Source organism: Coptis chinensis, chromosome 6 (assembly GCF_015680905.1).
Source record: "Coptis chinensis isolate HL-2020 chromosome 6, ASM1568090v1, whole genome shotgun sequence".
Taxonomy (NCBI): Eukaryota; Viridiplantae; Streptophyta; class Magnoliopsida; order Ranunculales; family Ranunculaceae; genus Coptis; species Coptis chinensis.
The window spans coordinates 13,116,519-13,130,960 of NC_141461.1; the positions used below are offsets into that span (position 1 = coordinate 13,116,519).

At 36.7% G+C, this 14,442-nt stretch overlaps 1 protein-coding gene and 1 pseudogene across 4 annotated transcripts; both read left to right on the plus strand.

Moving 5' to 3' along the window:
• The first annotated feature begins 720 nt into the window (after window positions 1-720).
• Window positions 721-2,823, plus strand: LOC147491548 (protein PLASTID MOVEMENT IMPAIRED 1-like). 3 transcript variants are annotated; one of them, XM_086568775.1, is made up of 4 exons: window positions 722-822; window positions 937-1,056; window positions 1,140-2,488; window positions 2,606-2,823. In XM_086568775.1, exons 3-4 carry the CDS (start codon window positions 1,278-1,280, stop codon window positions 2,622-2,624), a joined length of 1,230 nt encoding a protein of 409 aa, XP_086424901.1. In that variant the 5' UTR covers window positions 722-822; window positions 937-1,056; window positions 1,140-1,277; the 3' UTR covers window positions 2,625-2,823. The 3 variants fall into 3 exon arrangements, with proteins under 3 accessions (XP_086424900.1, XP_086424899.1, XP_086424901.1); XM_086568774.1 differs by having other exon boundaries at window positions 721-822; window positions 937-2,488; XM_086568773.1 differs by having other exon boundaries at window positions 721-822; window positions 937-2,795.
• Window positions 2,824-3,262: 439 nt separating this feature from the next.
• On the plus strand, window positions 3,263-10,917 carry LOC147491549 (protein argonaute 4B-like; annotated as a pseudogene). Its single transcript, XR_015199791.1, has 18 exons — window positions 3,263-3,519; window positions 4,451-4,527; window positions 5,287-5,545; window positions 5,635-5,902; window positions 5,984-6,081; window positions 6,172-6,269; window positions 6,419-6,587; window positions 6,676-6,792; window positions 6,889-6,996; window positions 7,098-7,160; window positions 7,247-7,339; window positions 7,413-7,578; window positions 7,669-7,781; window positions 7,873-8,706; window positions 8,986-9,083; window positions 9,656-9,742; window positions 10,202-10,267; window positions 10,721-10,917. The product of XR_015199791.1 is annotated as a protein argonaute 4B-like (transcript).
• The last annotated feature ends 3,525 nt before the right edge of the window (window positions 10,918-14,442 follow it).

The following is a 14,442-nucleotide window of genomic DNA, read 5'->3' on the forward strand; positions in this document are numbered from 1 at the left end:
TCACCTTGTTTTTCACCGTTTTGGTGAAAAGGGGGTGAATAAGTGATGAGGTGGCGGTGAATAAGGGGGGGAAAACTTTCACCTGCATTGCAAGTGCTCTTATAGAAGTTTGGACAATTACTTTATTTTGAGAAAAAAAAATTACCACGCAGACGCACACGCACACGCACACGCACACGCACACGCACGTGTAAGTAACACGATCAACAATCGTGCACAAATATCTACACTATATGATAGCCTGATCTTTAGGAGGGAAATTTTTCAACCGAACTGTGTATTTGTAATCTCTCTATTTTATGATTTTAGAACCACCTCCCTTAATTATTCTAATCAGCTCCTTCATTTTTAAATAATTTACCAAAAACTCTCTCACTTTATTGAAATTAGAATTAGCTTCATATTATTTAAAATAATTTAGAAAACCTCATTCATGTCACTCAAATTATATTCAATCCCTCCTAATGTTTTTATATTATTTTTTAGATTATAACTCGAATTCAAAAAATCTTACTATCAAAGAGATGTTAGAGCGACAGGTTTAAAAATTTGAAAAAACACCGATGCGTAGCACGGTTCGCATACTCGTGCTAGTATATAGTAGAATAGATAGGGATAGGTATAGGTATAGGTATAGGTATAGGTATAGCCGTATAGGTGCTAATGCTAATGAATTATGACGGGCTAGTAGTTCATCGTTGCCGTTGGATGAAATCTGTAGGATGTTGACACGTGTCCAGAAAATATTATCTTTAAGCTTTTAGGGCTCTCATAAGTCATAACACCGCCCTATCGAAAACCAAAACGTTTTCCGTGTCACAGGTAACTTTAATAATTGATTTTTGGTTATATAACTCTAGACAGATCGTTTAATTGGATGTATCTTATTATATTTATTGGAAATATTGGGTGGGCGTGGTTTAATTATGTATCCAGAATTTATGCCTACGACTGATCAAATGGTTGAGGAGGAGCAAGCGCCTAGTTCTAGTTACGATGAAAAGAAACGGAAGTCATTACTGAAAGGTGGGAATTCTTTGTCTTCATTACTAAAAGGTGGGAATTCTTTCCGTAGGCTCTCACTATCCTCAAAAAATATATTTCATACTCACACTCCAAAGTTTGTAACTCCTTCAAAGACATCTGAAGAACCTACAAATACTGAAGAATCTTCCCAACCAAAGATTGATCAGTTAGATGCAGAAGAAGAAAGTGTAGCAATCAAGTATCTTAAGAGGCTCCAGGCAGGAGGGAGTTATCATCAACATGTTTTATCAATGAAATGGGAAGGAGCTCAAGACAGTGCAGAGGAGGAAGAGTCCAATGTTTTTCTGGCAGACCTTAAAGATACCAGGAATCCTTTCAGCTTCAAAGAAGAATATTTTCCAAACCCTCTTAAGCGATTCGAGAAACGTTTTAGGTGGAAAACCAAAGTTGATTCATCTGACAATGCAGACCTTGGGAACGGGTTGGGCTATGTGGTTCCAACAAAAGACGGAGGCTACTTAGCCATGGTTCCAAAGCTTGCGATGTATCTCTCAAAGCCATTTGTTCTTCCATATCTGGATGACGCTAGTGGTTTTAGTGTCTTTCAGATGATGGCATCTGTTGGGACTGAGCAGTTGAGCTCTGATATACTTTCTTTAGTGCCCAATACTGAATTGAATGGCAGAACGGCACAACAGATTGCTTATGAAGGTATTGCTTCGGCAGTGATTCGAGGAAGGAACAAAGAAGATTCTCATTCAAGTCGTCTGGCTCGTATTGTTCAAACAGCAAAAACTATGGCTACTGTGATGAATGCATTAAGGAAAAAGTGGATGTCATCTGATATCAGGTATGTACCTGAAGAACCATATACGATGGATGAGATGCTTGCATTCTCCATGCAAGCGATAGAGGACATGGCAGTTGAAATACTCCAAATTCAAGCGGGCTTGGCAGAAAAAGAAGCTCCTTATCCTGTGTTTCCATATGTTTGGAATGATTTGGCTAATACAAAAGGGCCAATTGAACGAAATCGACCCTTGGCAGCTGCCTTTCCACTCGAAAAGTGGTTAGAGTTGTGTACAGCAAGCATAAACAACGATGCAACTCTTATGGTATCAGCAGTTGTTCAATTTAGGGATCCAATGAAACAATACGAGGAAGTGGGAGGTCCACTGGTTGTACTAATCCAGACTATCCCAACAACAAGAGCCACACATGCCGATGGTGACGACTTGATGTATAAATTGAATGCATTATATGTTGGAGGGTTAAACCTTTTTAATGGAGAAATCTGGAATGCTGAGAAGCAGCATTTAACAGCCAAGCAATGGTTGGTGGCACATGGATTGGGAAAGGCGGGAAAGGTATGCAAACCTGTACAGGAAAAGGCTGACGAGGTGCTATGGACTATGGTGTCGTGTGCCGTGCAATATGATTTACCCAAGCCTATATGGCTCAAACCTCTGCGACTACCAGATGTGAAGTTAGACAAAGAGGGGTATGAGTCTTTATTTGGTACATAAATTTTTAATATATGCTCTAGTCTTTCATACTAGTATTCACACAAGTTACTGTTATGTAAATTGCTATAAGATTTTCTTTGTGGATTTGACAGATTGAAGCTCTACGGCTAACACAGCCTTTTGGTTGACAGCATGTTAAAAGTTTACTGCAGAGGCTTCAAGACATCTTTTGGCAGCTTTCTATACTTTTGGCAAATCAACTTTGTTTATACTAGCACTACACCATTTGAGTGATTTTGCAACATTTGGGATTTCTTATTTGTAACACATATTGATCCGTTAGGTAATTTGTCACTCTTTTTATCCGTTAGCAATGTTTCTAACCGTTAGTAAGTATCTATCCATATACTTGAATTATTTTGTAACATTTATTCGATATTTAGTGACACTTAGACATGTGTGACAAAGTTAAAAATCAAAATCAAAATGACACTGGAATAAAAAACGAAAACTTAAGCCGGGAGTTTTTTTTAGTTCTCGCGCACATATGCCCTTAAAGAGAAAAAAAGAAAAAAAGAAATGAGGTGTTGCACCGCCGCTGCTGCTGCTAGGGTTTCGATTTCGGTTAGTTGTCCTCTTTTTCTTTTATTCTTTTCTGTGTTTTCTCTGTCCCCTCTTTCTTCCCCAATTTTTGACATTCTTTTCCTTTGACATAAGAATTCCATGCGATTTTCTAACCTCTTTCTCATCATTTGTGAACAAATTGCAGAGATTCTCGGTAGATTGAAGTGAAGCACACACAGATTTAGTCAAGGTATGTTTAAATAAGGTCATGCGATTAGGGTTCCCAAAGTTCAAATTTCTTTTATTCTTCTTTGGGAGGGGAAAAAAGATAGTGTGGTAACTTCCTAAAGTCATTATTTGTCAACATATTTGGTGTTTAATCAGTTGTACCAAAATATCTCAATCTCAGCGGTGGCCAAAGGAGATCCTGGGCTGTTCGGAAAAATATTTTGGTTGGTGAGAAGATGCAGACATGAAGTGTGTTTAAAATGGGATCTTGCAGGTTCTATTTTGTTGACCATTGATGACCATTGACCACACTCTAGATGATAAGCGTGAATAAAAAAAATTGTCTTATTTTACTTTTTGCGAAGTTATGGGATGTATTGATATATATGTACATTATTATAGTGTTTTCTGAGCAGTATCATGAACGTGGGATGGTAAGTTCACAGCAAGTGTTTACAGGTGTCACCTTAATGTCACCGTAGCGATATGCCTTTCATGTCTTCCTGCTACACTATAATTATCTAATGAAAAAGAACACGGCTTTGTAGAAAATAAAGGTTTTGAGGGTTTTAATCACTCTGCTCTCTCTATTTTTTTTGCGTTTGTGAATAAAAAGTTGGCTGTTGGGGTGGTTTTTATATGCAACCTCGTTTTTGGAGTTTGGTTTGATGGGCAGTTTTTGTGTGGGCTCTTTTTCGGTCCATGTTTGGATGGGCTAATTCAAGTCTAGTAAGTAAACCTAGGTCACTTTATTTGATTTTGATGATAGAGTAGCTATATATACGTCACGCTTAATGTGAGACTATGTCACAAGAGTTGTGGTTATCGAAAAAAAAATGTCACGAGTTGTTATTGTAGTGTTGAATATATCATATTTTAGAGATGAGAGGAGACAATTGTTTGTACCTTTTAACTCAAAACATGACATGTTTTTTAACTTAAAATAATTGGTTTGGGATAACAAGGGGTTGCAGTTTGGGCAAGCTAATCCTTAGGTAGACCGACTGATTATTATAAATAATTACTCTGGGTTGAATTCTTATGTCTTGGGTTGGGTCATGTTATTAGTCGTGTTGTCATTAGTTTGTATGCAATTGAAGATATAGGGTTGTAAAAACTTTGATTAATTATGTAGCTGTGTCTTGAAATTTATAATTACAGCCATTTGCGAAGGTTATTTAGACTTTTAATGTTTTTTTTTGTAGTTTTAAGACTTGTACTATGTGGAGATGTTTAAGAATACATTCCTATATGGGTTCCTGTCCATCTTGTACAGTCGTGGGTATGTTTCCCTCTTGCTATTTTCGTTAGGAAGAAGATTTTCCCAGGAAATTCTCAATGGAGATACACCTCCACCTCCATGTGAGTGTAATAGTTATGCTATGGTTAATTTTTCTTTGTTTTTTTGTTTTGTCAATTATAGGAAGAAGATTATATTCATTGAATTCCATTTAGTAGGTGTGGTTTGGTAGCTTTCAATTCCTTTTGTTTTATATAGTAATTGAATAACTAGAGTTGAATTACTTGCTAGGGTGCGCTTTAATATATTTTCCTCCATAATTCTACATCTTATTTCCTCAAAAAAGATATCATAGCATGGAACAGAGAAAGGGAAAGAAAGGGGTACGGTCACCATGTACTTTCCTTGATTGGCTCATTTGTATTTTTTTTTTGTATGCTTTTTATTAATGTGCTTGTACATGTACTCTTTGTTTTAACTGTTGGTATTTATGGGAAGGTCAGCTAGAAGAAAAAGTAACGAATGGGATACTATTCTTCCCTCTTTTTCAATTTCAAAAACACGTTTACTAATGCTACTTAATAGTATGCTATTAATTGAAAATCTAACATGAGTTTGTGCTACTACTTATTTGTTCCTTGATATTTATCCTATTGCATATAAGCAATTGCTTTATTTTCTCATCTTTGGTATCCCAAGCAATTGTCATTAAATGCTTTTCTATGATGAGCCTAGTTTTAACTTAACAATTTAGGATTTGATGAAAAGAGGTACTGTTTTTCTCATTTGGGCGGCTCTTAGTCCTCTGGTTACAAAGGAAGACCAAGAGACGTGTCTTAAACTCCAGGGTGTATTGGATGATTTTGTTTAAAGTAGCAACTTGGTCTCTTTCATGTAATGGAAGAAAAGTCATTGACAAGCTTCACGAGTGTTATGCTGATACTGAGCTGGGTGGGAAGGCCTTTGCTTATGATGGGGAAAAGACCTTGTTTACGGTGGGTCCACTCCCACAGAACAAACATGACTTCACCGTCGTGTTAGAAGATCTCTCTTCCAATAGGTATGGTTGCATGGGTTATCTCTAGGATCTTCACGGTGTTGATATTGTCATTTTGGCACTAGAATTACTTGGCAATCTTGTATCTGTAGAGCTGCTGTGAATGGATGCCCCAAAGGTAGTGGAAGTCTGGATGAGGGTGATTGCAAAAGGTTTAGACGTCCATTTCAGTCAAAAACCTTCAAAGTTGCGATAAGTTTTACTGCAAAAATCCCAATGAAAGCCATTGCATTAGCCTCCATCAATCCTTTTTCCACAACAAGCCCTGTAATTTTTGTGACTTGGGAGGTGGTGCTCTGGGGTGCAGAGGTTTCCACAGTAGTTTCAGAGCTACTCATGGTGGCTTGTCTCTCAACATTGGTAGGTTCACGAGTTCCAGTCTTGTATCTTATATCACTACGTTTGGAGATTTGTCACTGGAACTGTTATTATTTGCTGTAGATGTTTCAACGACAATGATTATACAACCTGGGCCAGTGGTTGACTTTCTAATTGCCAACCAGAATGTGAGGGACCCATATGGGATTGACTGGGCAAAGGTAACCCTTAACCATTTATGTTCTTATAGTCTGGTGTTGTGCTATCTGTATCTTTTCCTTTCATGATATTGTTCTTTCTTTTGTAATCAGGCTAAACGCACACTTAAAAATCTGAGGATAAAGGCTAGTCCTTCCAATACGGAATACAAAATCACAGGATTAAGTGAGCTTACTTGCAATCAGCAGTTGTAAGCTTCCGTTGCTCTTTGTTTTCACATATTCTTTGTCTGGCCATGTAAAGACTTAAATCAAATTCACTATACTGGAATGTGTATATCTTGATTAAGTTGTATTTTTATTTTATTCGTTTTTGTAAAGTCTTTTCTTGTTTTTTCAGATTTTCGTTGAAACAAAAGAATGGAAATGCGAATGGCGATGTCCAAACTGTTGAAGTTACAGTTTCTGATTATTTTGGTAATTATCGCAACATTCAGTTGCATTATTCTGGAGATCTGCCGTGCATTAATGTTGGGAAACCAAAGCGACCAACTTACATTCCACTTGAGGTGAACAAAATAGCACTTTTAGTTGTGTTTATTTGCTGGTTGTGTATTATATTGATTCATGTTCTTATTAAGAATGTGTCTCCTCCAGCTTTGCAATTTAGTATCCTTGCAACGGTATACAAAGGCATTGTCCACTCTTCAAAGGTCGTCTCTAGTAGAAAAATCTAGGCAGAAGCACCAAGAGAGGATGAGTGTTTTATCTGATGTAAGTTCCGTTATTTGGCTTCAGTCAGATTAAGGCAAATTTATGTTTTTTTTCTTTTACCATTAATTTATTTTTCCTTGCCCTGGAATTTGGCAGGCGTTGAAGACCAATAAATATGATTCAGACAAAATGCTACAAGCCTGTGGAGTGTCAATTAATTCCAAGTTTACTCAAATTGATGGCTGTGTTCTATCGGCCCCAAAGGTACTTTGCTTGTAAAATTTATGTAGTAAAAAGAAAATATGCTTTTGAGTGGGATCTGTCAAACTGTTGTATTCACTACCTCTTTTTGTTATTTTTCTTAGTTGAAAGTGGGCAACGGGGAGGACTTTATGCCTCGAAATGGGCTGTGGAACTTTAACAATAAGGTACTTTGTTAACTCTGTTGCACGCACTCTTGTGTTTCTCCTAACTGTAAAATTCTTTTATGTAAAAACTTTTGTATCCTGTAAAGATAGAGCGTTGGGCAATTGTAAATTTCTCTGCTCGCTGTGATGTCCAAAAGCTATGGCGTGATCTTGCTAAATGTGGACAACAGAAAGGAATTGTAAGTTCAGTAATCATATGGGTGCTAGTCTTGCTAGTTTTTTCAATTATCTCAAGTTTGGTTGTCTATGCAGGTGGTAAAGGATCCCTTTACAGTAATTGAAGAGAATCCTTAGGCTAGAAGAGAATCTCCTCTGGCTAGGGTGGAAAATATGTTTGAACTGATTAAGGCAAAACTTCGTAATGCCCCTCAGTTTCTTCTTTGTCTACTACCGGAGAGGAAAACTTCTGCAATCTATGGTTTGTTGAATCCAGTTTGTTGTTTTTACTAAGATACTTGTAGTCTCGAAGGCAAATAACAAATTAATTTATTTCAAATTGAAGGTCAAGGTCCATGGAAGAGGAAGAATCTTGCGGACTTTGGGATTGTTACTCAATGCATTGCACCTACAAAAGTCAACGATCAGTATCTTACAAATGTTCTTTTGAAGATTAATGCAAAGGTCACATACTCGAGTTTATGATATATGTAGAAATTTGATAATAAGCTTCTTATGTTCTAATGTATTATATTTGTTTGTTTCCTCTCTATAGCTTGGTGGCCTGAATTCAATGCTAGAAGATGGAGCGCACTAGTGGAGTTAGTGTTTCTCTTATGAGTGCACTGGAGAAGGTATTCAAGCTTCAACCTCACCTAATTTCTCGGACTGATAGGTGCCACATTACTTGACCAACTTCCTTTTATGTCTTTTTGTACAATTTGTTTTTCTTTATAAATAAAGAAGTTTGCATGATTCAGTTTCTACTTTTCCTTTAGGGTTACCTAAGCCTCTTTCTGATTTGGTAAGTGGTATTACACTACTGCAATTCAACCAATTGAATTTAATAATTTTAATGAATTCTTTATAACATCAGTTTAAATTGTGCAACATGGGTTGGTCATGGGTACTTACATCAACATGGTACACAAGTACTCTTGAAGTGTGCACATAGCTTACTTTTTTTTGCTTAAGGTGTGCACATGACTGTAAACAAAGTAACAAAGCAATGGGTTTATCAAGCCCGTTACCGCGTTCCTGTAGCCAAAGCTCCTGCTGGTTCATGGGTACTGACTGAGGGGGTTGACGCTTCAATAATGAAAACTGCTACACTTTGCAATGTGAACTATGACGAAGATGTTTACTTATTCAAGCCTTTGCTTTTCAATATTCTTCCGGTTGTCAAGACAGCAACAGAGCCATTGAACCCGAGTGAGTTACCGAAAATGGTTGAGGGGTCTCAGGAAGATCAGTAAGAGTTACCCTTTGGCGATAACCAAAGTTGAAGAGTCAGGGGAGCACACTATTTTAGGTACCGGGGAGTTATATTTGGATTGCATAATGAAGGACCTTAGGCTGAGTCCAATGGCTCTCTATCCCTTTAAAAGTAGTGTTAAAGTCAATAAAGTAGAGCTAAAGTCAATAAAGTAGCTCTAAAATGAGGCTAAAGTAGAGCTAAAGTCAATGAAATATGGCTAAAGTCAACATATTTCACTCTCTATCTCTTTTTTGACTTTCTATTTGTGTTTTCTCTATTTTAGAGACACTTTAGACTTTTTTGGACTTGGAAGTTTGACAATGTGATCAACTATATATCAGTGTGCGCTTGTGTTTTCTAGACATGATTTTTGGACTTGGAAGTTTGACAACTATATGGTGTTTTTGTAAGTGGCTGTTCTGGTGATCTTGTTTTGTGAAATGGTGGTGGAGTCATCATCCATGAAATGTTTTGTTCAAACACCCAACAAAAAGAACAAAATCACTATGGTAGGAATATATTTTTCTTGTTATCTTTTCACTCTGTTGGTATGTGACATGTAGTGCACTTGGGCTCTTGGCCAATAATTCACTTGGAAGTCTTGAATTCAGTATTTGACATTTCTATATATGTTTAGACTTGGGTTATAGTCTTATAGATGTTAGATGATATTTAGAAATTGAAAGGATAGTGAGTGTGCAGTGGTTCTAAACTGTTTCTGGTTTATAACTGAACTTGAAAGTTAAGATCTGCTGTCTCAGTAATATACTGATTTTAAATAACACTTGCATATGTTATGGACCATGACCAACTAGATGCTAGGCCTGGTGAATAGCAGCTTAATTAAGTCTTTTGATCTCTATCCCTTTGGAAACAGATAATGATAAGTTGAGGACTTATCATATTAGTTTTGAAAAAGAAAGTTAGAACTACAATTAAATGAGAAAATAAGAGAATTTTTCTTATAGCTTACGCCTCAATCAGGTAACCTTTTCTTTCCTTTTAAATTGCATATTAACAAACTCCTATCTCTTAGTTTATATTAATTGAAGGATTGAATACATGGAATTTTAATATGAAGGTGATGATATCAATCTTGTTGAAAGTGTTGATTGGGTAGAAATTTCCAGCACACAATTGGAAGATCTACCACTAGATTAATTACTTGGTAAGAGTTGTCTTCACCTAGTTTTTCCTTATTCATGTAGAGAAGCACCCAAAATGCACTTGATTAGATATATTGTTTTCACCCAATTTTGATTATCAGTTGAACATTTGAAGTTTCTTTTGGAATTTTTCTGACGTATTGGATTGGGTTAAGGAATTAAACCCAATCTCTCGACTGATTTTCTGCCCAAGTTATTAATTAAGGAAACATTATACCTCTTGTATTTTCTGGATGAGTATTTCCTACATGATATAAGACTATATGCCAAGATTTTGGCTGTCCAAATACTCTCCTTACGGGCTAGCAGATTTTAATATCATTTTTATCGCTTAATGAATCGATGCGAGTACGGTTCTTTTTCTTAGTTAGTTAACGTAGATCGAATTAAACTTGGCATTTGATTTCATTGGATTAGGACATATTCCAATGAACTGAATTTAGGGTGTTCTTATGTTGTAGTAAGTTTAGAGGGGAGAATATTGCGGAGGCAGGAGAATATATAAGGAGGAGATACTTGTTCATTTAGTAAGCTCATCAATCTTTCTTTGGTCTTGAAAAACTTGTGCTGATTTTTTTAGTGCTCTAATTCACTCTGGGTAGTCTGGCATAGATGTTTTATTTGCTACTTAGAAATAGATATTCTATATTGGAGTGAAACAAGCATTTGATCCTTCGATAGATACTATACTAAGCTATATGGTGATTATATATTCGCGTTTGGGGACAAGTTGTCTTTGGCCGGTACTCCATCTGACATTTCTTAGAGAGAATATGTAAATAGAACATGTGTGGTTCTCCAGAGTCCCCATCTCATAAGAGACTGCCCAGCAGTTAGTGGCCAATATCTTGTCGCTAATATTTTCTAATTTCTTAATGTTTTGTTTTTATGAATATAACTTGGACAAATTTTACTCATTATTATGTATTGATTATTTCTATTTTCTTAATTTCTATTTGGTGTCATTGGGCTGGTTGCAGGTGTGATATAAGAGATCAAATGTTTCGTTTGAGAGCTACTAGGACTTATTCTATCCGTGTATTTTGTTTATAAAAGGCTTCATGAATTTTATTAGTTATTATATTCTTGGATATTTTTTCATTGTTGAATAAAATGTAATTAGAGTTGAGACTTGTGACATATGAATGAATTATGGAATACATTTGGTTTAAGTGTTTTTCTTTCTTGCTATTTTTGCTTATTGTGTATCCAAGTGTATGTTTAGCATATGCCTTTAATGGGATGGGATGGAAAAGTTGTGTAATATATGTGGGATGTATACTAGAAGCAGCAGGTGTAGGTAACTTAAATGTGTTTTTTTTTATTCTAGATGCTTCCAGATTTAGTAACGGATTACAAATTGATAATTGCCAACAATCGATTAGTAGCAAACTAAATTAGCAAGCGTTACTCATACATTTGTAACGGTTATGTATCTGTTATTGAAATTAATTTTAGTAAACTTTATAACTGTTAGTAAATTTTGTAACGAATAATAAACGTTACAAATATCTGTTATTAATATTTGTCACGCTTTTGTGTCAATGCAAGATAACCGTTAATAATATTTTTGTAACGGATATGTATAGGCTGTTATGGTGTAGTGTGGCGCAGTTTTTTGTTGCTCCTTGGGAGTCAATGAAGTTAGCGTAAACCATGGGCAGAACCAGGTTTTTGGTTGACAGCATGTTCAAAGTTTACTGCGGAGGCTTCAAGACATCTTTTGGCAGCTTTCTATACTTTTGGCAAATCGACTTTGTTTATACTGGCCCAGTTTTTTGTTGCTCCTTGGGAATCAATGAAGTTAACCTTCGATCCCCTGGAACCACGGGCGGAACCAGGATTTTGGGAGGGTCTAAATGTCTAATTAAGAAAATTGTTTTAAATCAAACTTAACAATATATGGTTGGTAATATTTATGTTAAATAATATTGTTGTAGGGTGCACTGGCATAAGAGGCATTGATTGCAATACTTTCTGGTGCAATACACTCTCAGTCCTGCCTGATGAGTGTTCTATGTTCTAGATTCTCTCTCACACTCTCTCTCCTGCGCATACTAGCTTTACTCAACTCAAATATAAATAGTAGTATGTAGTAATTTTATTGTTTTTGAATGTTAGGGGCTGTGGCCCCCTGTCCTGGCCTGCTGTAGCTCTGTCCCTGTCTGAAACAGTGATATGAAGAACAAATGACTATGGCAATGCAAAAATCAGCTTTGATAATGCTCCATCGGTTAGGGTAAAAATTCCCTTAAACCCGTCAGAGTCATGGGAACTATTGGTGTTCATGTTAAAGATAATCTCTTGAATCTCTATGTAGTTGGGGTCCTTTGTCGAGACATGTTTTCTTCATCATTTTTAACAGATTAAGAATCAGATCCAGGAGCTTTTCATCATGTTGAACTGCAGAAAATTTGAACTTATTCCGTAGTTTCGTGGAATGTGATTCTTGATGGTTTCTCTCCACAGGCACAACCGCACAAGTTATGTATATATGAGCCACAGCCCACAAGTATCAAACACGCACACAAGTACGAAGACGTGAGCCAAAGTGCAGGCCAACATGTATTCTCTGCAGAGCAGTACATTTATTGAGATGGCATCACCGACATCTCTCCAAACCTAGTTTTTGTGAGCAAAAACAGTAAGTGCCAGAGAAAGAACCCTTGTACAAATATGGTTCTCCAAATAGTACACTAGGTGAACGTTAGTTCGAGAGCAAATCCTAATGACTTGTGGGAATGGCACCATATTCAGGAATGTTGTCTATGAAATATGGTAACGAGGTAGAGCATCACAACTTCACAACAAATTTTATCCAAATAGTACACTAGGTGAACATTAGTTCGAGAGCAAATCCTAATGACATGTGGGAATGGCACCATATTCAGGAATGTTGTCTATGAAATATGGTAACGAGCTAGGTAGAGCATCACAAGTTCACAACGAATTTCATCATGCCAACCTTGCAGTGAAAACGCAAGCACAGTAGTATGGCTGCCACCTCTTCATTACAAACATGAAGCCTTCTCCACCCCTTATGTCACACCTGCCACCTGCTTATTTTCTCCTCAGATCACACCTTAAGAAACTGCGAAAGTCCCTTAGCAGGTATACACTGAGCAAAAGTAGTCCCGTCTGGTGGATCATAATTTGAATACTGCAACAACAAACAACAAAAACAACATTGTAGTTAAGCAAATGTGGATCAAATTCATATTTGCATTACAAATTTGCACATTGTGTACTAGTGCGCACTATATGCTTGCGCCGCATAGAGACGTACAAGGAGAACTGAAAATCGTGGAACCTTAAAAATGTCACCACGTTTCACAGTACGGTGGAACCTTAAAAATTCAGCATCATCCATACCTGACTCCCTACAAAAAATTAAGTACACAAGCACACAGCGTCAAGAGTGTATAATGAGAATCGATCAAAAGGTCGGTCTTATTTTTTGGTTGGATGTATTACAAAGAGCAATGAGAATCAAAAGTTGTCTTCGGCTTTTTATGTGTTACTGGATACTTCAAGTATGCCCGATCCGTCCTACGCAAGCCATCGGTTGTTTTTGAATATTCAACAAAATCTATCGTCTATTAGGTTATAGGGTTTAGGGCCTATACGTAGTAGGGTTTTTTGGATTCTAGTTAGGGTCTACCGGCCTAGGGCTTATTATAATATTTATTATTATAAAATAATAAAACAAGAAATAAGCCAAAAGGCCCAATTTGAAATTTTAATCATAGTCTAGGACAGTTGGGTTTTGAAACCATTGATAAGGACATTTTTTGCTTTATAACTACTAGAAAAACCAAATTTCACGTATTAATTATTAATAAGGACAGACTTGACTTTTTTATTTTTACTCTTTCCAATTTTACCCTTCTATGTTTGGTATGTATTGACGTCTGTGCATATTTCGCATACCAAGAAGTGGTATGCACTGACACTTGTGCATACAATTTTCTTTGTGATGTTTGGTATCATCCGACGCCGTGCATACCCTCATCTAAGAGGTAGTATGACTCGACACTTGTGCATACTATTTTTCTTGATGTTTGGTATGTATTGACGTCTATGCATACCTCGCATACACTCGCATACCAAGAGGTAGTATGCACTGACACTTGTGCATAATATTTTCTTTGTGATGTTTGGTATGTATTGACGTCTATGCATACCTAAGGTAGTATACTAAGGTGGTATGCACCGACACCTGTGCATACCAAGGTACTATTGTCTTTTTTAGACAAAAGTCAACTATTGTCCTAGAGAGTGTTTTTGAAATGCGGGTGGGTTTTTTGGTTCATTATTTCATAATTTTGTCCTTTTTAGTTTTGTAATAGGGAAGCTGATTCTAATTGTTGGTAAAGTTCAGAATTTCACATTGCCCGAAATTTCAACCTTAACAAAAAACTGGCAAAAGGTCGAAATTTGCAAGTTCTTAGAGGCATCTCTAGGTGGTGGTAGCCAGGGGATCTATTGTTGGACCAGGTAGGGCCTAGGCCCCCTTCAATTCTGGATTAAAAAAAAATAGTAGTGTACAAAAGAAAAAGTAAAAAGGCCTAATTGATAGTGTCCAACTTTAATGCCCAGCACAGTGCCCCAATCCGTGTTGTTAATTTAGCAACCCACAATTCACAAATACCTCTCCTCTCTCTGGCTCTTCTCTCTCCCTTCGTCTTTGGTGCTGAGTTGT

What these genes read in the sequence shown, in the direction of transcription:
- LOC147491548 (XM_086568773.1), top strand. Translation starts at nt 942, where the DNA reads ATGCCTACGACTGATCAAATGGTTGAGGAGGAGCAAGCGCCTAGTTCT.